Source organism: Salminus brasiliensis, chromosome 5 (genome assembly GCF_030463535.1).
Source record: "Salminus brasiliensis chromosome 5, fSalBra1.hap2, whole genome shotgun sequence".
In the NCBI taxonomy this organism is placed as follows: domain Eukaryota; kingdom Metazoa; phylum Chordata; class Actinopteri; order Characiformes; family Bryconidae; genus Salminus; species Salminus brasiliensis.
Genome location: NC_132882.1, coordinates 1530561 through 1555840, shown reverse-complemented (window position 1 = coordinate 1555840; position 25280 = coordinate 1530561). Strand labels below are relative to the sequence as shown.

At 48.3% G+C, this 25280-nt stretch overlaps 1 protein-coding gene across 3 annotated transcripts in view; it reads right to left on the bottom strand.

Annotated features, from left to right (window-relative positions):
- capn15 (calpain 15) overlaps window positions 1-24240 on the bottom strand; it is a 32455-nt gene extending 8215 nt beyond the window's left edge. The window contains exons 1-4 of one of the 3 annotated variants that reach the window (XM_072679205.1): window positions 23903-24240; window positions 2923-4372; window positions 1511-1719; window positions 1-61 (exon numbers count right to left, since the gene is read on the bottom strand). The exon at window positions 1-61 is cut by the window's left edge and continues 123 nt beyond it. In XM_072679205.1, the coding sequence (XP_072535306.1) occupies window positions 1-61; window positions 1511-1719; window positions 2923-4350 (1698 nt within the window). In that variant the 5' untranslated portion in view covers window positions 4351-4372; window positions 23903-24240. Of the gene's footprint in view, window positions 62-1510; window positions 1720-2922; window positions 4373-7714; window positions 7848-13090; window positions 13393-23902 lie in introns of those variants that run through there. The other 2 variants (XM_072679204.1, XM_072679206.1) reach the window with 2 other exon arrangements.
- Between the last annotated feature and the right edge of the window lie 1040 nt (window positions 24241-25280).

Sequence of the window (25280 nt, the reverse complement as noted above, 5' to 3'; positions counted from 1 at the left end):
AATCATCACACGTTCCACCAGCTCAGGACGTTCTGCCAGGACTGCCAGAGCACTGAGGAACCTACACACACACACACACACATTATGGTAATCTGAGGGGAACTGTCTGCTCGACTGACAGTAAAGCCTTAAATGTGAAGCGGGAGTTTGGGGAAGCCTCTCCTCCCTGCTCTGGTTTGCTGTAGTTTGACGCTGGAGCTCCGAGACCAACAGAATCTTCTAGAGTTTCCTGCAGACGGGTCCCGATACCTGGATGTTATTTCTGATACTGATACCAGCTGTAGGATCATGACCCTGATCCTGAACGCCAGAGCATCCTACAGTACAACGTATAGCGAACCCTGACTGTCAAAGGGCCGTATCACCCAAATCTGACTACACTTTAGCTCCACCCATTCATCCTCCAGCACTTTAGCCCCACCCATTCAGCCTCCAGCACTTTAGCCCCACCCATTCAGCCTACAGCACTTTATCCCCACCCATTCATCCTCCAGCACTTTAGCCCCACCCATTCAGCCTACAGCACTTTATCCCCACCCATTCAGCCTCCAGCACTTTATCCCCACCCATTCATGTTTAAGGTGTTTCAGCCCATTCTGCTTTCTGAATGGGGACAAAAGGACAGAGCAGCCAATCAGAACACAGCAATGTTTGCAGATTATTGTGTATAAGTGAATTACGGCTGCTTCTGGTTTGTAAACCTACAGAAACACTATAAGTGGAGCTCAGGATAAGTCGGTATGGGTTCTTTAATGAATCCCTAACAGTCTAAAATCACAGCAGAGACAGCAGTGCTGTGCTGGAAAATAAAACTAAGAGGAAGATCACGTTGGATTAGTCATGCCTGCGCGCCCAGCTGATCTGAGAGAGCGATCTGTGTGTGATTAGTAACGTCTGTTTCAGTGTTTACGAGCGGCGCATTAGTGGATGTGTTATTACTGTAATCTGTGTGTTATTAACATCTGTTCAGAAGAACGCAAAGTCTGGTGAAGCTGGATCATACCAGAGAACATGGGACCAGTCAGATCGCCATAGCAACACACACACACACACACACACACACACACACACACACACACACAACTAGGGCAGCTACAGTTGAACAGCTCTAACCCCCCACTTTCCCCCTGATCTCTGTTCATACTTCAGTACTGCAGTGTATATATATATATATTAGCAGTGCACCCATTGCTGACACAGATGTGCAAATGCACACACAGCTTGTCTAGTCCCTGTAGAGAAGAAGTACTGCCAATAGAATAGGACTCTCTGGAGCAGATCAACATCATGACCCTATTGGCTCCATGCTGCCTAATAAAGCCAGGCGTGGGCTAGAGGGGTATAAAGCCCCCCAGCATTGAGGAGCTGTGGAGCAGTGGAAGAGCTGTGTTCTCTGGAATGATGGTGGAGGAGCTCCATCCAGTACTTCTGGGATGAGGTGGGGTGCTGATCATCATCCAACATCCTGACCTCACCAATGCTCTTGTGGATAAAAGCCACTCCGTCTTACCAGCAGTTTCCCAGAAGCCCCTGCAGTATGTCAGATGGGCGGGGCGTACGGAACACCGACCACTTCACCCCACGGTCCTTAAAGTTATTGCAGTTGATCTCGTGGGGGCGGAGCCACTTCTTGATTCGCTGTTGGACGCTGTCACTGTCAGGGAAGCCCACCGACCGAGGACCAGGGGGGAAACTGTCATCCACGAAGTTAACAGAGTTCTGCACACACACACACACACACACACACACACACACAGGCACACACAGACACAGACACACACACACACACACACACACACACACACACACACACAGACACAGAGAGAGAAATGTTCAGAGGTAAGAGAGTGTCATGAGGCCCAAGTAATAGTGAAGAACACTTTAGCCCCACCCACTCAGTCGACAGCATCTCAGCCCCAGCCAATCATACTATACCAGTTTAGCCCCACCCATTCATCCAAAACAAATTAGCCCCACCCATTCATCCAAAACCAAAAATAGCCCTACTCATTCAGCCTACAGAATTTTAGCCCCACCCATTCAGCCTTCAGCCATTTAGCTCCGTCCAATTTAGCCCCGCCCATTCAGCCTACAACATTTCAGCTCCACCCATTTAGCCTACAGCAGTTAAGCTCCACGTATTTATCCAGTTTAGCTCTACCCATGACCTTGTCCTTCCCTTGCAGCACTTCTGGAAGGTGCTGACCACTGCATACCGGACTGAACACCCCATAAGACCTGCTTGCTGATGTTCTGGAGATGTTCTGACCCAGTCATTATCTAGAACATCACAGTCTGGTTCTTGTCAAAGTGTCTCAGATTCTTACGCTTGTTCATTTTTCCTGCTTCATCACCTTCATCACCTTCAAGATCTGACCGTTCTCTCACTGACTGATATGTAGCTCCACCCTCGACAGACAGGAGCCGCTGGACCCAGATCAGCAGTGTTCTTCAACAGTGGTTTTAATGTTATGGCTGATCTACATAGAAACTGTGGCAGAGTGGATACCACGGGCAGTCGTGTAGAAGGCTGATCCTGAAATGATGCCTTTTAGATGTGTAGTATATCTGTGCATGAGTGTGTGTGTGTGTGTGTGTGTGCGCATGTGTGTGTGTGTGTGTGTGTGTGGAGATGGCATTATTTTCGCTTTAGGGGGCTGAATAATTGCTGCCACAACTGTTTCTAAAAATACACTCCAGAGTTCACCTTACCAGGAGTGGACGAGAAAGAAGAGAGAGAGTGAGGGGAGAGCGAGGGGCGAGCGAGAGGAGGGAAAAGCAAGGAGAACACATAACACACCAAGTACACTATATGTCCAAATATTTGTGGACACCTTTTCTAATGACAGCAGTGAATGAAAACCAGAAGTCAGATGACAGGCTGCATTCACCACACACACACACACACACACACACACACACCTCTCTGCAGAAGCTGACGATGTTCTCCCACAGCTCCTTGGCCTCTCCCTCGTCGGTGCGCCGCCGCTGCTCTACGTGAACGCTCTCCCGCCGCCTCAGGGCTTTAGCGCTGCGCTTCAGGCTCAGGTACTGCTGGGCCGTGTGACACGCCACACAGTGTTTAACACGCCCCTCGTTCAGCAGCGTGCAGGCTGGACACGCCCACTGAGAGGTCCCGCCTTTCTCCGGCCCCGGCCCCGACGACCCCCCGCGAGGGTGCGAGTGTTTGAGCGAGCAGGACGTGCACGACTCTGAGAACCCATGCAGTTTGGACGACCCACAGGCCGTGCAGTGCCCGGCACCCGTGGGGTTCCTTAGCGTACATTTGGAACACGCCCAGGACGTGAAGTCGGGGCTGGACGGCGAGGCCGGCGTGAAGCGTACCGATTCGCCTAAAACGTCGATGACATCGCCGCTTGACCCTGATCTTGACCCCTTGCACGCATCGCAGCGACCCGCGGCCAACACCGAGGGGCCAGAAGGGGCGGAGCATCCTGGACATTTCCAGGATGGCGGAGACGTGACCGGTGCCACCGGATGGTTAGACTCCTCCTCCTCCAGCACGCTAAGCCGTTTGACTGCGTAGGCCTGCTCCGGCTTGGGTTTGGAGGTGGGGCCTGCGGAAGAAGGCGACGTAGGAGAGGGGGCGGGGTTTGGCGGCCTTCCAGGCGGCGGGACTTCCCTTCTGCTGCGAGGAACGGGGTTGTTCTGAAGGGAAGAAAACGATGGTGGCAAAAAGGGGGCGGGGTTCGTACTAGGAGGCGGAGAGGGTGAATCGGAGGGGGCCGGAGGTGGGGACTCCTCCGTGAGGTCGATGAGAAGGGGTGGGGCATTCGGAGCCCCTGAAGACTGCGTGGGAAACCCCGACACTGGTGTGCGAACCTCCGGAACAACTAGTGCCTCAGGCGGGATTTTGGGCAGGGACAGTTTCCGTGGGCCACCACACGCAGAGCAGGACATCGCCATAGGAGTGTTGACCAGCGTGCAGCGAGGACACGCCCAACCTGAGGACAAGTCCCCGCCCACTCTTACTCTGACCTCTCCGTTAGGCTCCGCCTCCCGGGAATCCTCACTAGCCTGCTGTCCTCTGGGTTCCGAGCTGGAGGTAGACTCTAAGGTGGAAGCTGGCGGAGCCTGAGCTGGCGAAGCGGGGCCATTGGGGACCGGGGGGGCGGAGCCGCAGACGGAGCACGCTCCAGCCGCATGGTGGTTGGTGAGGGTGCAGCGGGGACAGGTCCAGCGTGGCTCGGGGGCGCCGCTGAGCCGCAGGATGTGGTTGAGGTCGGGTTTGTGGCGCGGAGCCTCGCAGATGGAGCATCGCGGAGAACCTCCCGGGTTTAGGAACGTGCAGCGGCCACACGACCAATCAGAGCTCACCACTGCTGCCATGGAGCCGGGGGAGTGAGAGTGACTGGGGGAGAGAGAGAGAGAGAGAGAGAGAGGTAGAACATCAGTAACGTTAATAAACAGTCTTTCAGTTGCTTTAGGAACAGTTCACTACAATTTATAGACACTATGTGTCCAAAAGTTTGTAGACACCTTCTCCCCCCAGACCTGCTCCTCCCGTTTGTGTGGTCAGATATTGATAATGGTTGATTAGTTACAGATCAGAAATTCACCGTGCAAGTTCACGGCACCCTGTACCCGGCTCCGATGCATGGGCCCGCGGCCAGCATTGCACTGGAGCGATGTTACGCTGGGGACAAAGTGCCTAACCTACCCACCCTGGAGAGAGCAAGGCCAACTGTGCTCTCTCTGAGCCCTGATTGCTGACGGCTAGCAGCATGACCGGGATGTGAACCAGCAACCCTCTGGTTATAGTGACTGTGGCTTATTCTGCTGGACCAGATGGGCCCGTGTAGGTGATTAAACACATGCATAAATAAAACAGAAAAGATATACATGCACATTTGCACCTTGATTTCAAGAGCTGTCCGCTGGATCACATCACCAAGCTTTATAAACCCTCTGACCGATCAAACCTTCTACCACCACTCATCAACCAGGAGCTCCTCTAAGAAAGCCTCTACAGATCTACAAATAAAAGGAAGCAGAAAATCAGGCCCGCCTCTCACCCTGACCTCCACAGTTCCCCCGAGCTGCCACCTATTAGCAGCATTCTGAACTGCAGGAACTTCTAATAAATGGCAGGTCGGAGGGACTGGCAAGAACCTACAGGAACGCTGAGCTGGGTCAAGAGGGTGTTGCTACTGTTCCACTGGAGGAGTCAAAATTAGCCTGATCTGCAACCTCGTCACAAAGCTCAACTTCTGCCGTGCTACAGAACATCTCGAGACACCAGGTCAGGTCTGGAAACAGGTGCTGCGACCTGAAGAAGTCAGCAGAGCCTAGAACACCCTGCCAACTGTGAAGCATGGGGGTGGAGGCACCCTGCGTTCCACAAACCACCTGGATGCAAATATTAATAAATTAATTTATATTATATAATATATAATAATAATAATACATTAAACCATTGAAGTCCTCACACATTTGCCTTAGCGAAGCTAACGCTAGCTTGCTTATTTAAAGATACAGCTTCAAGTATAGGAATGTGTGTGTGTGTGTGTGTGTGTGTGTGTGCATTTGTTGGCTACAGGACCCCTCCCCCATGCTGGGACATTTGGCTGGGTGGCAATTAGCACAGTGTCTCCACACACACACACACGCACACACACGCACACACACGCACACACACGCACACACACACACACGCACACACTTTCTTACTGACTTACACACACTCACACACACACACACAGCATGAGATGTTTTGGAGAGTAAAACCCAGCCATTAGCGCTGACATTACGACTGGATCTCATCCAGTTCAGCACTGTGTGTGTGTGTGTGTGTGTGTGTGTGTGTGTGTGTGTGTGAGGCTATCCTGGCTTTGGATACTGGGATGCTCGTGTTCACACATAATGTAGTTAGTGTGTGTGTGTGTGTGTGTGTGTGTGTGTGTCTCAGAGGGAGAAGTAAATCAGCGCATGCTAATGTAGCATAAATGCTAACACTCCCACCACCTACTTTCCAGCACGTCACGGTCAGATCTGACCAATTAGCCTGAGAAACGGTCTGACCAGCCTCAAACTGGTTAAACTGGCTGAGCTGGCTGACCAGTGTAGCTCTGGAGCAGGGCAGGGTGCGTTTCCCTTTCCCACCAGCGTCGCCTACCTGACCAAGCTTTTTGACCACCATGCTCACACTAGGCCACCAGTATGACCAGTCTGACGACCAGCTTGGTCAGGCAACGCCGGTAGACCAGACAAACCGTCAAACCCCTGAAGAAAATGTCAGCTGTGTTTATGTTTGATGGTCAGCTGGGTTCGCTGAGTCTACCAGCACAAGAAATTAACCTGACCAGTATGAGCAAGGTCACTGACCAGTATGACAACCAGCTTGGTCAGGCTGGTCACACAGCTAAACCATCAAACCCTATACACACCCTACACTGACCAGCAGCTGACCTAACCAGTCTGGTTCACCAGTATAGAGGACATCTACGGCCTGGATGACCATCAGCCACCAGCTCAGACCATCCGGATCCCACATAGTGGGGGGGGGGTGATCTGGCAGGGGGGCAGAAGAGAGAGAGGAGACAGGGGAGAGAGAATAGAGAGAGAGAGAGAGAGAGAGAGAGAGAGCGAGCGAGCAAGAGCGCGAGAGAGAGAGCGAGCGAGCAAGAGCGCGAGAGAGAGAGATATTGTACACACAGATGGCTGCTGAATTGTGATTGGTGGAGAAAAATGAAGCTTGTTGCTATGGGGACAAACACTGGCTGCTCCACTGAGAGGGGGACACTACTAAGGCACATGCAAGCACACACACACACACACACACACACACACACACACACACACACACACTGCAGTCATATTCACTACTGTCACACTTCATTCACAGAAACACACACACACACACACACACTGATTACACAGCATGCAAGTCAGTGTGTGTGTGTGTGTGTGTGTGTTTGCTTGCATGTGCCTTGCTAGTCTCAGTGGAGCAGCCAGTGTTTATAAAACTACAGAGAGTTTTATACAGAAGCAAACTGGGTTCTAGTACTATCTAGAACCCATGTGCCTGTGGACTGAACTGCGGAGCTGGGCCGCCCCGCTCTGTGCAGCTGTGGTGTAAACGTCAGCAGAGCGTGCAGCAACACCCCCCCCCCCCCCCTCTGATGGGCGGTACGGTATTACAGCAGGCCAGAGCGTGACACACACTCCAATAATGTAGGTCATGGTTTCGCTTGCTGTCCTTCACACCCTGCAGTCACACACTCCGCTCACACACACACACACACACACACACACTTACTTCAGAGAACACAGATCCAGCATCACATCTCCTCACCTTCAGGTACTTTCCCAACACTCCCTCAGCGGGCTTAGCTGGGAGTCTAGGACTAGTCTGTACGTGGGAGCGAGCGGCCACTCAATTTTACACCTACCCCAAGCAGTAGTGTACAAAAACCGGCGACAACCAAAATGTGGCTCGTTCGGAGCGCCTCAGGGACACTCCGGGCCAGAGCGCTGCTGCTGCTGCTACTGCACTATGGAGGTTTGGTGGTGGAGCTGCAGGTGGAGAACCTCTCTCCAGAACTGCTGCTGTGTAACGCTGCAGAACCCATAGAGTCATATTAGTGTAGAATCCTGTAGTGTTACTCTACCACCTCCGCCCACATGCTGCTCCACCTTCAGATCAAGCTTCTGCAGCTCTCACACTGTCCAGAAATGCACGTGTACAGCTGACCATGAGGGGGCGCTCCAGCTCCAGCGCAGAACCGGCAGCACCGTACCTTCAGAGCGTCGGAGCGTCCTCCTGGGCTTTTCACCAAACCTCAAACTGAAAGTGAAAGTGTGGAGCTCTCAGGAAGTCTCCGGAACAGGGAGGGACTGTCCTGCTTACACCTACAGCCTCAGCCCTCAAAACACCACCTCCTCTTTACCTCAGAATCAGGAACAGGAAGTGTGTGAGAGTGTGTGAGAGTGTGTGTGTGTGTGTGTGTGTGTGTGTGCGCTACTCGTTAGCCTTTATTAGCTTGTGGTTAGTGCATTTCCTGCTGGAAAACAACCAGGCCAGCTCAAACTGGTTAAACTGGTTGATGAGCTTAGCTGCTAATCCTGCATGACAAAAACAAGCTTTCTACTAGATTGTGGAGCTGGAGCATTGCTGTGAGCATTTGATTGTAATCACTGACAAGAGCGTTAGTGAGGTCAGGATGTTGGATAGATGATAACACCCCCCCCCCCCATCATCCCCAACTCTCCAACTCATCCCAATCAAAATTACTGGATGGAGCTCCTCCACCATCACTCCAGAGAACACAGCTCCTCCACTGCTCCACAGCTCCTCAATGCTGGGGGGCTTTATACCCCTCTAGCCCACGCCTGGCATTATTAGGCAGCATGGAGCCACTAGGGTCATGATGTTGATCTGCTCCAGAGAGTCCTATTCTATTGGCAGTACTTCTTCTCTACAGAGACTAGACAAGCTGTGTGTGCATTTGCACATCTGTGTCAGCAATGGGTGCAGCTTACAGTAGCTGAATGCATTCATTAGAAGGGGTGTCCACAAACATTTTGACATATATATAGCATAGTTAGCAACACTAGCCCCAGTGATGCTAGGATACTGGCGTTTGCAGGTGTGCAGCGCTGTCGGGAAGCTGCAGGTGAAGGCATGCCGCTCATCAGGTTCTAGTGTAAGCCTGACTAACTGGCTCCAACTGGTTTCAGTGGTTACAGACTTCAATTCAAAGGTGGAGGCTGATCTTTCAGCCAGCGCCTCGCCTGGACCTTGTTTACTGAATGTTTTCATGGTTAGTCTGACTCCACTGTCCCGCCGCTCAGCACAGATCTACGGAATAATGGGCAGTAAAGGTGTGTGGTGGTGTTCACGGTCGGAGATGTTGAGTGAAGGTCTAACAGATGGTCTAGATCAGACTGACGATGTGTGTAAAGAGCAGAACGGTTCCCAGCTCCGCTCTCTTAATGATGATCCCACGGTCCTCCTGAACTCAGCAGCCATCAGAAGCTGTGGGGACGTCAGAATCTGTGTGCGGTTGGTGAGTGAGGCCCAATGAAGAGGGTCTTTAGGAAAATCTTCAAATGAATGAAGAGCAGCGAGCTCTTCTGGAGAACAGTGTTTAAGAACATTCCTACGAACTTTCCTTCCTCTTACGATTCCTCACAAGTTGTGAATTCAAGCCCAGCTGCACTGCTTCCACCACACACATACACACACACACACACACACACACACACACACACACACACACACACACCTGCAAGTAGGCCACCTGAATACTGAACACTTGCAGCTTAGTCTTTCTGAAGAAGACCAACCGAAGAGCACCAGAGTGCTTCATAACGCAGGCCAGTTCACTTCAGCCTGAGCTGTGTTTACAGAGCCTGCACTACGGGCCAGCATGGCCCAGCATGGCCCAGCATGGCCCAGCATGGCCCAGCATGGCCCAGCATGCCCCAGCATGCCCCAGCATGGCCCAGCATGCCATGGCCATGCCCAGGGCTGCCATTGCTCTGAGGTTCTGAGACGGGCTCTCTCACCCAGCGGCTCTGATACAGAAACATCACAGCAGATTATCAGAAGGTCCAGATCAGGAGATTATGGGGACTTTCTCACTCACACACACACACACACACACACACACACACACGAAAACGCATACAATATGATTTTCTATTTCCTAAAAAGGACAGAAAAAAGCTCAGTTTGAGGGACGTGAGCTGCTGGCAGCAATAACTGTTCTTTATGTATTTTTATTTTATTTAAAATCACTACTAACACTTTATAAACACCAGAAGTGTTTCTCCATTTTTTAAACAATCCTGCTGAGACCAGGAGAGCATGACTGGTGCACGTCAGTGCGAAGAGAAGGGGACTCTTTAAAGCTGTCCGTATTAAACAATTCAGACGTCCTAAAAAATAAATCAACTAAAATTACTTCTGAATTAAAAACTGCAGGGAAAAGTGTGTTTTTGTGTGAAAAATGATGATTGCTCCACTCTGAATGAATTTGACTTTCTAGGAAAAATTGATCATCAAAAAGGATAAAACTGCCACCTAAAACCAACAGAACAGAAAATATAGACATTATTAACCCTCTACCCTCATCTGGCCCTGAGTGAGAGCATCGAGCTCCTGTAAAGTGCAGGAAATGGGTTTATTAACCCGAGGCTCCGTCCTGAGGGCTATAAACGTGTCTCAAGAGATGAGCACTCTGCAGCTGTGCTGAGGGGACACTTCTGCTCACTACACACACTCAGCACCAAAGATGCCTAATCCAGGTCCAGGAGGTTAAAATCCGCCCCAGGATTTTGTTCTGGCCGGATGTATGTATATATATATGTATTTATGGATGTATGTATATATATGTATTTATGGATATATGTATATATATATACGTATTTATGGATGTATGTATATATATATGTATTTATGGATGTATGTATATATATATATATATATATATATATATATGTATTTATGGATGTATGTATATATATACACGTATTTATGGATGTATGTATATATATACACGTATTTATGGATGTATGTATATATATATATACGTATTTATGGATGTATGTATATATATATATACGTATTTATGGATGTATGTATATATATATATACGTATTTATGGATGTATGTATTTATGGATGTATGTATATATATATATATATATATATATATATATATATATATATATATATATGTATTTATGGATGTATGTATGTATTTATGGATATATGTATATATATATGTATTTATGGATGTATGTATATATATATATATATATATATATATATATATATATATATATGTATTTATGGATGTATGTATATATATATATATATGTATTTATGGATGTATGTATGTATGTATGTATGTATGGATAGCCGGATGTATGTATGTATGGCTGGATGGATGTATGGATAGCCGGATGTATGGATAGCCGGATGGATGGATAGCCGGATGTATGGACAGCCGGATGTATGGACAGCCGGATGTATGGATAGCCGGATGTATGCATGGCTGTGCTGATTTTCCTTTCTGGACCTGGACTCCAGCTGTGCTCAGTAGGCCATGTGCACACAGTAGTGGTGCAGTAGATGAATAAATAATGGCTCTCAGTCTGTCCATATAAAGGATCAATACCGGCCACCGTACCCCATGACTCAGCAACACACACTCCCTCCTCCTCCAACACACACACACACACACACACACACACACACACACACACACCAGGAAGTCCAGCGCTATCCCACAGATAAGCTCTGCACACAGCGGTGTCTGATCTGACCGAATCGATCAGGGATTGATTTTTACTGAAGTTTGCTAAAGTACCTTCATGGCTTTACTATCACTTCCGTCTTTTCTGACGTCACGTCCCATTTCCGTCTCTTTAGAGTCAGACTAAGTGGGTATGTCCCGATCAAATCCACTGGAGTCCGATCCAGGCGTATTTTAATGGATATTGGCCTGATCCAGTTCCGATCCTTTGTTTTTACTGCTGTGTTCTAGCAATGCGCCGTCAGACCCTCCAGCTCACAGCAGTGAGGAGCGTTCTAAAGGTAACGGAACCCTTTGGAGTCTGCATTAGAGCACTTAGATCAGATTGTATCAGTCGATACTCAGCATTAGAGCACTTAGATCAGATTGTATCAGTCGATACTCAGCATTAGAGCACTTAGATCAGATTGTATCAGTCGATACTCAGCATTAAGTCACTTAGATCAGATTGTATCAGTCGATACTCAGCATTAAGTCACTTAGATCAGATTGTATCAGTCGATACTCAGCATTAGAGCACTTAGATCAGATTGTATCAGTCGATACTCAGCATTAGAGCACTCAGATTAGATTGTATCAGTCGATACTCAACATTAGAGCACTCAGATCGGATTGTATCAGTCGATACTCAGCATTAAGTCACTCAGATCGGATTGTATCAGTCGATACTCAGCATTAAGTCACTCAGATCGGATTGTATCAGTCGATACTCAGCATTAAGTCACTCAGATCGGATTGTATCAGTCGATACTCAGCATTAAAGCACTCAGATCGGATTGTATCGGTCAATACTCAGCATTAAAGCACTCAGATCGGATTGTATCGGTCAATACTCAGCATTAAAGCACTCAGATCAGATTGTATCGGTCGATACTCAGCATTAAGTCACTCAGATCAGATTGTATCGGTCGATACTCAGCATTAAGTCACTCAGATCAGATTGTATCAGTCGATACTCAGCATTAAGTCACTTAGATCAGATTGTATCAGTCGATACTCAGCATTAAGTCACTCAGATCAGATTGTATCAGTCGATACTCAGCATTAAGTCACTCAGATCAGATTGTATCAGTCGATACTCAGCATTAAGTCACTCAGATCAGATTGTATCAGTCGATACTCAGCATTAAGTCACTCAGATCAGATTGTATCAGTCAATACTCAGCATTAAGTCACTCAGATCAGATTGTATCAGTCAATACTCAGCATTAAGTCACTCAGATCAGATTGTATCAGTCGATACTCAGCATTAAAGCACTCAGATCGGATTGTATCAGTCGATACTCAGCATTAAAGTACTTAGATCAGATTGTATCAGTCGATACTCAGCATTAAGTCACTCAGATCAGATTGTATCAGTCGATACTCAGCATTAAGTCACTTAGATCAGATTGTATCAGTCGATACTCAGCATTAAGTCACTTAGATCAGATTGTATCAGTCGATACTCAGCATTAAGTCACTTAGATCGGATTGTATCAGTCGATACTCAGCATTAAGTCACTTAGATCGGATTGTATCAGTCGATACTCAGCATTAAGTCACTTAGATCAGATTGTATCAGTCGATACTCAGCATTAAAGCACTTAGATCAGATTGTATCAGTCGATACTCAGCATTAAGTCACTCAGATCAGATTGTATCAGTCGATACTCAGCATTAAGTCACTTAGATCAGATTGTATCAGTCGGTACTCAGCATTAAGTCACTCAGATCAGATTGTATCAGTCGGTACTCAGCGCTACAGTATGGTTCGGTTCTCAGTAGGGTTCTCAGTTCTGCACAGCTGCAGTGCGTGACTGTTACCTGCGCTCTCTGTGTGCTATGGGATGTTGTTGCCGGGTGATGAAGGTGCTCCCCCACACTGGGCTGCTGTGGCTGTTCCTCATCCAGCCCACCGGGGGCGCCGGAGTGTACGCAGCGCTGCTGAAGCCGTGCTCCGACTCAGTCTCCGTCGCCAACGACGACGCCGAACTGCCCATCGCCACCACGACCGTAACCGCGGGAAACCACACACACTCTCACACGACCTATGGTCAAGTGTTCTCAAACCTCTCCTCAAAGAGTCCAGTTCTAGAGTTCTCCATGTCATACACACATCGCTCACACTCTCACACACACTCACACACACTCACACACACTCTCACACACTCTCACACACTCTCACACACACACTCGCGCTACAGAGCCGGCGTCTGCAGCATAGCTTCCACTGAGCCCCTCAGACAGCTGGAGTGACACAAACAACAGCGCTGAGTGTGTGAGAGACAGCCGCTCTGCTAGAGAGTGTGTGTGAAGCGGCCACTCCAGGGTGAGAGAGAAAAGAGTGTGTGTGTGTGTGGTGACTCTTTGTACTACAGAGCGAGACTGTGTGTGTGTGTGTGTGTGTGTGTATCTAAGGGACGGTCACTCTACAAAAAGGTGTACATGTGTGAGACAAGAGATTATCACTCCTCTAGAGAGTGCCTATGTGAGCGCTCACTCCGCTAGAGAGTGCCTATGTGAGCGCTCACTCCGCTAGAGAGTGCCTATGTGAGCGCTCACTCCTCTAGAGTGTGCCTATGTGAGCGCTCACTCCGCTAGAGAGTGCCTATGTGAGCGCTCACTCCGCTAGAGAGTGCCTATGTGAGCGCTCACTCCGCTAGAGAGTGCCTATGTGAGCGCTCACTCCGCTAGAGAGTGCCTATGTGAGCGCTCACTCCGCTAGAGAGTGCCTGTGTGAAATGTTCACTATAAAGAGTGCAAGACAGCCAACTTGCTAAAGTGTGTGAGACGGTCACTTCTCTGAAGAGTGCGTATCTGTGAGTTGGACACGCCACAAAAGTGTGTTCACTCTTCTTAAGAGTGTACAAGTGTGAGACCGTCACTCTCCTAGGGTACACACGTTAGACTGTCACTCCTGTAAAGAGTGTGTGAGGCGACCCTGTGTATGTGAGATGGTCACTCTTATGGTGTGTATGTGCGCTCACTCCTCGAAAGAGTGTGCAAGTGTGTCAGGGTCACACTCCTAGAGTGCGTATGTGAGACGGTCACTCCCGTAAGGATGTTGTGTGGTGTGAGATGATCCCTGCACTAGTGTGTGTGTGTGTGTGTGTGTGTGTGAGAGAGATGGTCACTCCTCTGTCCACTCCAGTCCACTTCCTCTCCTCAGAAGGGACGTTCTCCCAGAATTCCGTGCAGCAGATGACGCTTCCTCTCTGGCCCACTTTCGCGCTCTGAACTAGCCTCGGATCTCCTCGCACGCGCTGCCCCCCTCACCCTCCGTCTCTCTCTCGCGCAGCGTTCGAGGCGCCGGTCTGCGCGAGCCTCGTCTCGGTGCTGCAGCTGCTGTGGGGATTAGCCACTGTGCGCGCGCGCGAGTGTGTGTGTGTTTAGCATTAGCCTCCGTTAGCACTGCAGGGAGAAGAAGAAGCCCCCGCGCGCTCCTCTTGGAAAAAAACAAAAAACAAAACAGTCTCGTGCAGCTCCGCTCTCGCGCTGCGCTCGAGCCGCTCGCAGGGTCAGGTTAACGGGAGCCCTCCCCCCGGCGCGCGCAAGAGCAGTTGTATCCCCCGAGACTCCGGCAGGCGGAGATGCCGCTGATCCTCCGTCGCGAGCCTCAGCCAGAAACGAGTCCTGCATTCGGGTCTCGCGCACGAGTGTGTGCGTGTGTGTGTGTGTGAGGGGGAGAGAGAGAGGGTTTCACCCCTTGTTCTCTATAAGGTCTCTCTCCCTGCCTCCCTCTCTCTCTCGCGCGCGCGCGCTCTCGGATCAGATGCTGCTCTGCTTTCGCGAGGATTACTGCGAGTCAGCAGCACGCATGCGCACCAACTCGAGCTCGCAGCCAGCGGAGAACAGGGCTCTGTTCAAGAAACCTCTGACACTGACACACACACACACACACACACACACACACACACAGCTCAAGTGAACCGCTGCTGCTGCTTTAAAGAGGCTGTGTGACCAGAGGAGCGTCCACACACACACAGGTTTGTTTTTATGCAGAGTCAGGACTGGACCTCTATATGTAACAATATATCCCATATTTAATATATGTAATTATCTATATGCAACATGTAATGCCCCATATGGGTTATAAAAGCATCTATAAATAATAATAATGTCCAATGTGTATCATATATTTTTATAATACACCATCATATAACACCAGAGCATTATAGAGCGCCCCCTACGCTTCCTGTAGTGTATTACAGTCTGTCAGAATGAGCGTGTGGATCATATGATCATTATAGAGCATTATAGAGCGCCCCCTACACTTCCTGTACTGTATTACAGTCTGTCAGAATGAGCGTGTGGATCATATGAACATTATAGAGCATTATAGAGCGCCCCCTACGCTTCCTGTAGTGTATTACAGTCTGTCAGAATGAGCGTGTGGATCATATGATCATTATAGAGCATTATAGAGCGCCCCCTACGCTTCCTGTAGTGTATTACAGTCTGTCAGAATGAGCGTGTGGATCATATGATCATTATAGAGCATTATAGAGCGCCCCCTACGCTTCCTGTAGTGTATTACAGTCTGTCAGAATGAGCGTGTGGATCATATGATCATTATAGAGCATTATAGAGCGCCCCCTACGCTTCCTGTAGTGTATTACAGTCTGTCAGAATGAGCGTGTGGATCATATGAACATTATAGAGCATTATAGAGCGCCCCCTACGCTTCCTGTAGTGTATTACAGTCTGTCAGAATGAGCGTGTGGATCATATGAACATTATAGAGCATTATAGAGCGCCCCCTACGCTTCCTGTAGTGTATTACAGTCTGTCAGAATGAGCGTGTGGATCATATGATCATTATAGAGCATTATAGAGCGCCCCCTATGCTTCCTGTAGTGTATTACAGTCTGTCAGAGTGAGCGTGTGAATCATATGATCATTATAGAGCATTATAGAGCGCCCCCTATGCTTCCTGTAGTGTATTACAGTCTGTCAGAGTGAGCGTGTGGATCATATGATCATTATAGAGCATTATAGAGCGCCCCCTACGCTTCCTGTAGTGTATTACAGTCTGTCAGAGTGAGCGTGTGGATCATATGATCATTATAGAGCATTATAGAGCGCCCCCTACGCTTCCTGTAGTGTATTACAGTCTGTCAGAATGAGCGTGTGGATCATATGAACATTATAGAGCATTATAGAGCGCCCCCTACGCTTCCTGTAGTGTATTACAGTCTGTCAGAATGAGCGTGTGGATCATATGAACATTATAGAGCATTATAGAGCGCCCCCTACGCTTCCTGTAGTGTATTACAGTCTGTCAGAATGAGCGTGTGGATCATATGATCATAATAGAGCATTATAGAGCGCCCCCTACGCTTCCTGTAGTGTATTACAGTCTGTCAGAATGAGCGTGTGGATCATATGAACATTATAGAGCATTATAGAGCGCCCCCTACACTTCCTGTAGTGTATTACAGTCTGTCAGAATGAGCGTGTGGATCATATGATCATTATAGAGCATTATAGAGCGCCCCCTACTCTTCCTGTAGTGTATTACAGTCTGTCAGAATGAGCGTGTGGATCATATGAACATTATAGAGTATTATAGAGCGCCCCCTACGCTTCCTGTAGTGTATTACAGTCTGTCAGAATGAGCGTGTGGATCATATGATCATTATAGAGCATTATAGAGCGCCCCCTACGCTTCCTGTAGTGTATTACAGTCTGTCAGAATGAGCGTGTGGATCATATGGCACTAAAACTCTCTCATAAGTATAATGCGAGACGGCAGCATGTGACTACTGCCCCCCCCCACCACACACACACACTATCCAGTAATGCTTCGAGGAAAGTGAACCATACTGACCAGTCTGACTAGAACACACACACACACACACACATACACACACACACACACACACACACCTGCTGTGTAAAGGCCAGCTGTTGTGTGTTCTATAGGGGCTCAGTCTTCATCTCTTTTTTCTGACTCATATCTGTAGCAGGTGCTGCTAATTAACAGGTGACACTGAGAGAGTGAGAGAGAGAGACAGAGAGAGAGAGGGAGAGAGAGAGAGAGAGAGAGACAGAGAGAGAGAGAGAGAGAGAGAGAGAGAGAGAGAGAGAGAGAGAGTGAGAGAGAGAGGGCCGAGCTCTCAGGTACATGGTTTCAGACGCTAATTAGCTTGCTGGAGCTATCTCTGGCTCACAGTCATCGTTAGGGAAGATCAGCTGACTCCTCGAACCTCGTCCCAACACTCAGCAGCCGTGAGCTCCTCTGAGCAGCTGCTGAGCTCTCTGAACATCACCCTAACTGCTGCTCCACAGAGCAGGAGGAGACTAGAGGAGACAGCAGAGTGTTCTCAGGAGCCGGTTCCTCAGTTCCTCATGGAGGGAAGAAATGACCGTTAACAGGAACGCTGGAGGACAAGCTGAGGTCTGGAAGACCAAGAGAACCTTCAGAGAGAGCTGCTGGCAGGACTGATAGAAGCTCCATCAGAACCCCTGTCTGACTGAAGAAGAGCTTCAGGAAGGTTGGTCAGACTCTGGAGGGGTGGAGCTCTGTTCTACTGAGACTGATCTCATCTTCATGGAGGAGTCCTCAGACGAAACCTTCTCCTGCCTCCTCACCAGAAAGCATTCAGAATCAGAAGGATATAGATCAGTGAATATCTGTGGACCTTCTGCAGGAACAGTGAAGTATTGACCACACAGGGTACCCAAACTTTTGCTTCAGGTCCTTTTCCTTCATTAAAGCCCTCATTTTCCGCTCTACCAGACTGACCAGGGGTGACCAAACTTTTGCATGCCACTAAAACTCTTCTCATATGCATAATGACTGACAGCAGCATGTGACGACTGTGCCCCCACCACACACACACACACACACACACACACACACACACACACACACACGCTATTATCCAGTATCACCTGTTACTCAGCAACATCTGCTATGAACACTAGCCAGAGAGAGAAATGCAGATCAACAGAAGTGTGTGTGTGTGTGTGTGTGTGTGTGTGTGTGTGTGTGTACATAGTTGAGATACTACACAGATCAGCATTACAGTACTCAGATCGGATCAGTAGGATTGGGTGGGAATGTCTCCACCTACCCTCATACACAGACCTCAGTTAATGAACTCAGACCGTAACACACACACTCAGACCGTCAGACTAACACACACACACACTCAGACCGTAACACACACACACTCAGACCGTCAGACTAACACACACACACACTCAGACCGTAACACACACACTCAGACCGTCAGACTAACACACACACTCAGACCGTAACACACACACACACTCAGACCGTAACACACACACTCAGACCGTCAGACTAACACACACACACACTCAGACCGTAACACACACACTCAGACCGTCAGACTAACACACACACACACTCAGACCGTAACACACACACTCAGACCGTCAGACTAACACACACACACACTCAGACCGTAACACACACACTCAGACCGTCAGACTAACACACACACACACTCAGACCGTCAGACTAACACACACACACTCAGACCGTCAGACTAACACACACACACACTCAGACCGTCAGACTAACACACACACACACTCAGACCGTCAGACTAACACACACACTCAGACCGTCAGACTAACACACACACAATCAGACTGTAGTAACACACACACTCAGACCGTCAGACTGTAACACACACAATTAGACTGTAGTAACACACACTCAGACCGTCAGACTAACACACACACAATCAGACTGTAACACACACAAACACACACTCAGACCGTCAGACTAACACACACTCAGACCGTCAGACTAACACACACACTCAGACCGTCAGACTGTAGTAACACACATTCAGATCGTCAGACTAACACACACAATTAGACTGTAGTAACACACACACACTCAGACCGTCAGACTAACACACACACTCAGACTGTAGTAACACACACACACAGACCGTCAGACTAACACACACATTCAGACCGTAATACACACACTCAGACCGTCAGACTGTAACACACACACTCAGACTAACACACACTCTCAGACTGTAACACACACACACACACACACTCTCAGACTAACACACACACACACACTCTCAGACTAACACACACACACACTCTCAGACTGTAACACACACACTCAGACCGTCAGACTGTAACACACACACTCAGACCGTCAGACTGTAACACACACACTCTCAGACTGTAACACACACACACACACACTCTCAGACTAACACACAATCAGACTGTAACACACACACAATCAGACTGTAACACACACACAATCAGACTGTAACACACACTCTCAGACTGTAACACACACACTCTCAGACTGTAACACACACACTCTCAGACTGTAACACACACACAGTGAGAGTGTAACACACACACACTCAGCCTGTAACACACACACACAATCAGGCTGTAACACACACAGTGAGAGTGTAACACACACACACACACTCAGACTGTAACACACACACACACTCAGACTAACACAAACACTCAGACTGTGTGTGTGTGTACATAGTTGAGATACTACACAGATCAGCATTACAGTACTCAGATCGGATCAGTAGGATTGGGTGGGAATGTCTCCACCTACCCTCATACACAGACCTCAGTTAATGAACTCAGACCGTAACACACACACTCAGACCGTCAGACTAACACACACACACACTCAGACCGTAACACACACACACTCAGACCGTCAGACTAACACACACACACACTCAGACCGTCAGATTAACACACACACACACACTCAGACCGTAACACACACACTCAGACCGTCAGACTAACACACACACACACTCAGACCGTAACACACACACTCAGACCGTCAGACTAACACACACACACACACTCAGACCGTAACACACACACTCAGACCGTCAGACTAACACACACACTCAGACCGTCAGACTAACACACACACACACTCAGACCGTAACACACACACTCAGACCGTCAGACTAACACACACACACACTCAGACCGTAACACACACACTCAGACCGTCAGACTAACACACACACACACTCAGACCGTAACACACACACTCAGACCGTCAGACTAACACACACACACACTCAGACCGTCAGACTAACACACACACACTCAGACCGTCAGACTAACACACACACACACTCAGACCGTCAGACTAACACACACACACACTCAGACCGTCAGACTAACACACACACACACACTCAGACCGTCAGACTAACACACACACTCAGACCGTCAGACTAACACACACACAATCAGACTGTAGTAACACACACACTCAGACCGTCAGACTGTAACACACACAATTAGACTGTAGTAACACACACTCAGACCGTCAGACTAACACACACACAATCAGACTGTAACACACACAAACACACACTCAGACCGTCAGACTAACACACACTCAGACCGTCAGACTAACACACACACTCAGACCGTCAGACTGTAGTAACACACATTCAGATCGTCAGACTAACACACACAATTAGACTGTAGTAACACACACACACTCAGACCGTCAGACTAACACACACACTCAGACTGTAGTAACACACACACACAGACCGTCAGACTAACACACACATTCAGACCGTAATACACACACTCAGACCGTCAGACTGTAACACACACACTCAGACTAACACACACTCTCAGACTGTAACACACACACACACACACACTCTCAGACTGTAACACACACACACACTCTCAGACTAACACACACACACACTCTCAGACTGTAACACACACACTCAGACCGTCAGACTGTAACACACACACTCAGACCGTCAGACTGTAACACACACACTCTCAGACTGTAACACACACACACACACACACTCTCAGACTAACACACAATCAGACTGTAACACACACACAATCAGACTGTAACACACACTCTCAGACTGTAACACACACACTCTCAGACTGTAACACACACTCTCAGACTGTAACACACACACAGTGAGAGTGTAACACACACACACTCAGCCTGTAACACACACACACAATCAGGCTGTAACACACACAGTGAGAGTGTAACACACACACACACACTCAGACTGTAACACACACACACACTCAGACTAACACACACACTCAGACTGTAACACACACACACACACACACACTCACTGTAACACACACACACTCAGACTGTAACACACACACAGTGAGAGTGTAACACACAATCAGGCTGTAACACACACAGTGAGAGTGTAACACACACACACTCAGACTGTAACACACACACACACACTCAGACTAACACACACACTCAGACTGTAACACACACACACACACACACACACTCACTGTAACACACACACACTCAGACTGTAACACACACAGTGAGAGTGTAACACACAATTAGGCTGTAACACACACACAGTGAGAGTGTAACACACACACACACACTCAGACTGTAACACACACACTCACTGTAACACACACACACTCACTGTAACACACACACACACACTCAGACTGTAACACACACAGTGAGAGTGTAACACACACAGTGAGAGTGTAACACACACACACACACACACACACTCAGCCTGTAACACACACACACAATCAGGCTGTAACACACACACAGTTAGAGTGTAACACACACACACACTCAGACTGTAACACACACACACACACACACTGTAACACACACACACTCACTGTAACACACACACTCTCAGACTGTAACACACACACACTCTCAGACTGTAACACACACACTCAGACTGTAACACACACACACTCAGACTGTAACTAACACACTCTCAGACTGTAACACACACTCTCTCAGACTGTAACACGCAATCAGACTGTAACACACACACTCAGACTGTAACACACACACACACTCAGACTCTCAGACTGTAACACACACACTCAGACTGTAACACACACTCAGACTGTAACACACACACTCAGACTCTCAGACTGTAACACACACTCAGACTGTAACACACACACTCAGACTCTCAGACTGTAACACACTCTCAGACTGTAACACACACTCAGACTGTAACACACACACTCAGACTCTCAGACTGTAACACACTCTCAGACTGTAACACACACACTCAGACTCTCAGACTGTAACACACACACACACACTCAATCAGACTGTAACACACACTCTCAGACTGTAACACACACACACACACTCAATCAGACTGTAACACACACTCTCAGACTGTAACACACACTCTCAGACTGTAACACACACACAGTGAGAGTGTAACACACACACACTCAGCCTGTAACACACACACACAATCAGGCTGTAACACACACAGTGAGAGTGTAACACACACACACACACTCAGACTGTAACACACACACACACTCAGACTAACACACACACTCAGACTGTAACACACACACACACACACACTCACTGTAACACACACACACTCAGACTGTAACACACACACAGTGAGAGTGTAACACACACAATCAGGCTGTAACACACACAGTGAGAGTGTAACACACACACACTCAGACTGTAACACACACACACACACTCAGACTAACACACACACTCAGACTGTAACACACACACACACACACACACACTCACTGTAACACACACACACTCAGACTGTAACACACACACAGTGAGAGTGTAACACACACACACACACTCAGACTGTAACACACACACTCACTGTAACACACACACACACACTCAGACTGTAACACACACAGTGAGAGTGTAACACACACACACACACACACTCAGCCTGTAACACACACACAATCAGGCTGTAACACACACACAGTTAGAGTGTAACACACACACACTCTCAGACTGTAACACACACACTCAGACTGTAACACACACACACACTCAGACTGTAACTAACACACACTCTCAGACTGTAACACACACTCTCAGACTAACACACACTCTCAGACTGTAACACACACTCTCTCAGACTGTAACACGCAATCAGACTAACACACACACTCAGACTGTAACACACACACACACTCAGACTCTCAGACTGTAACACACACACTCAGACTGTAACACACACTCAGACTGTAACACACACACTCAGACTCTCAGACTGTAACACACACTCAGACTGTAACACACACACTCAGACTCTCAGACTGTAACACACTCTCAGACTAACACACACACACACTCAGGCTGTAACACACACACACACTCAGGCTGTAACACACACACACTCAGGCTGTAACACACACACACTCAGGCTGTAACACACACACACACACACTCAGACTGTAACACACACACACTCAGGCTGTAACACACACACACACACTCAGGCTGTAACACACACACACACACTCAGGCTGTAACACACACACTCTCATACTGTAACACACACACTCTCATACTGTAACACACTCTCAGACTGTAACACACACACAGTGAGAGTGTAAGTTCGGTGTGTAAATAAAGAAAAGGGTTGATTTCCGGTTCTGATATCGCGATACTGCTGCCCCTCCTCCTCCTCCTCCTCCTCCTCACACTCACACACACACACTCACACACACACACACACACACACAGAGAGGTGGTGTGGTGGACTGATATGACCGACAGCCCGCGCGCTCCTCTGTTCTTTATGGCGGTAAAGCTGCTGAACTTACCCGGATGAGGACTCCGTTGTCTCACTTGCTCCACGGACGGCTCTCCTCCTCTTCCTCTCCTCCTCCTCCTCCTCTTCCTCCTCCTGGAGAAAGACACACGCGCGCGCGCGCCGGCTAACTTTTCCAGCCGCGATCCAAAACGGCTAACTTCCTCCTACACGTCCTCGCGAGCCGCGCGCTCAAACAGGTCCTCATCTCGCCGCGCGCTCGGTTCTGTCCCAGTCCATGTCTGCGCGCGGGTTCGGCGGGTTCCACTTTAATCTGTCTGTGCTCTCGCGCTGTGTGTGTCGGCTCCGCGCGCTGATCTGAACACTGCTTTAATCTCACTCCTCACCTCAAACACCCCCAGCACGGAAGCACGAGCACACAGAGGGGCCGCGCTCCAATCCGCGCATCCACACTACACTAGTGCACTAGCTACTACACCCTGTACACTCTAATCTAATCTAATCTTATTCATACACAGTATAACCTGCAGTGAAATGCTTTTATGACAGTCTGCCCACATCAAAGCTATACAATAAAGATCTACATTTAAACTTAACTAAACCTTAACTTCATGAAGTAAAGTGCAAAAGTGCAAAAGAAAAAGAAAATAAAAAAGAAAATAAAAATAGAATAAGTTACATTTAAGTTAAATTTAAGTTAAAAAATAAAATATAAAAATATGAAAATATAGAAATATAAGCAAAAAAATACAAAATACAAATATACAAATATATATACAGAGATGAAATAGTGCGTGTCTGTGTGTGTGTGTGTGTGTGTGTGTATATATATATATGTACATATTTATCTGTATGTGAGTGTATGTGTGAGTTAAAAGAAATATTTTCATTATTGTCCGTAGTGTGTTTTCCGTGAGCCATGGTTGTGTATTGTAGTGAGTGAGGGTCCAGTTTGTGTATGTAGATACTTTGATTTAGTGTCCTAGTCCCTGTCCCCATTCAGGGCACGGATGGCTTGTGGAAAGAAGCTCCTCCTCATTCTCTCTGTGTTAGCCTTCAGGGTTCTTAAGCGTTTCCCCGAGGGCAACAGAGAGAACAGTCCATTGTTGGGATGACTGGGGTCCTTCACAATCTTCTTGGCCTTGGTCCAACACCGCTTCTTGTAGATGGACTGCAGGTCAGGAAACTCCATCCTAGTGATTCGCTCTGCTGAACGTCTCACTCGTCGTAGCGCTTGCCTGTCCTGCTTGGTGCTGTTCCCAAACCAGACTGTGATGTTCCCCGTGAGGATGCTCTCGATGGTGCGGCTGTTAGCCGGACCGCGCTAACCCCTCAGTAGTGTTGTTGGACGAGCCTGTTAGCCGGACCGCGCTAACCCCTCAGTGGTGATGTTGGACGAGCCTGTTAGCCGGACCGCGCTAACCCCTCAG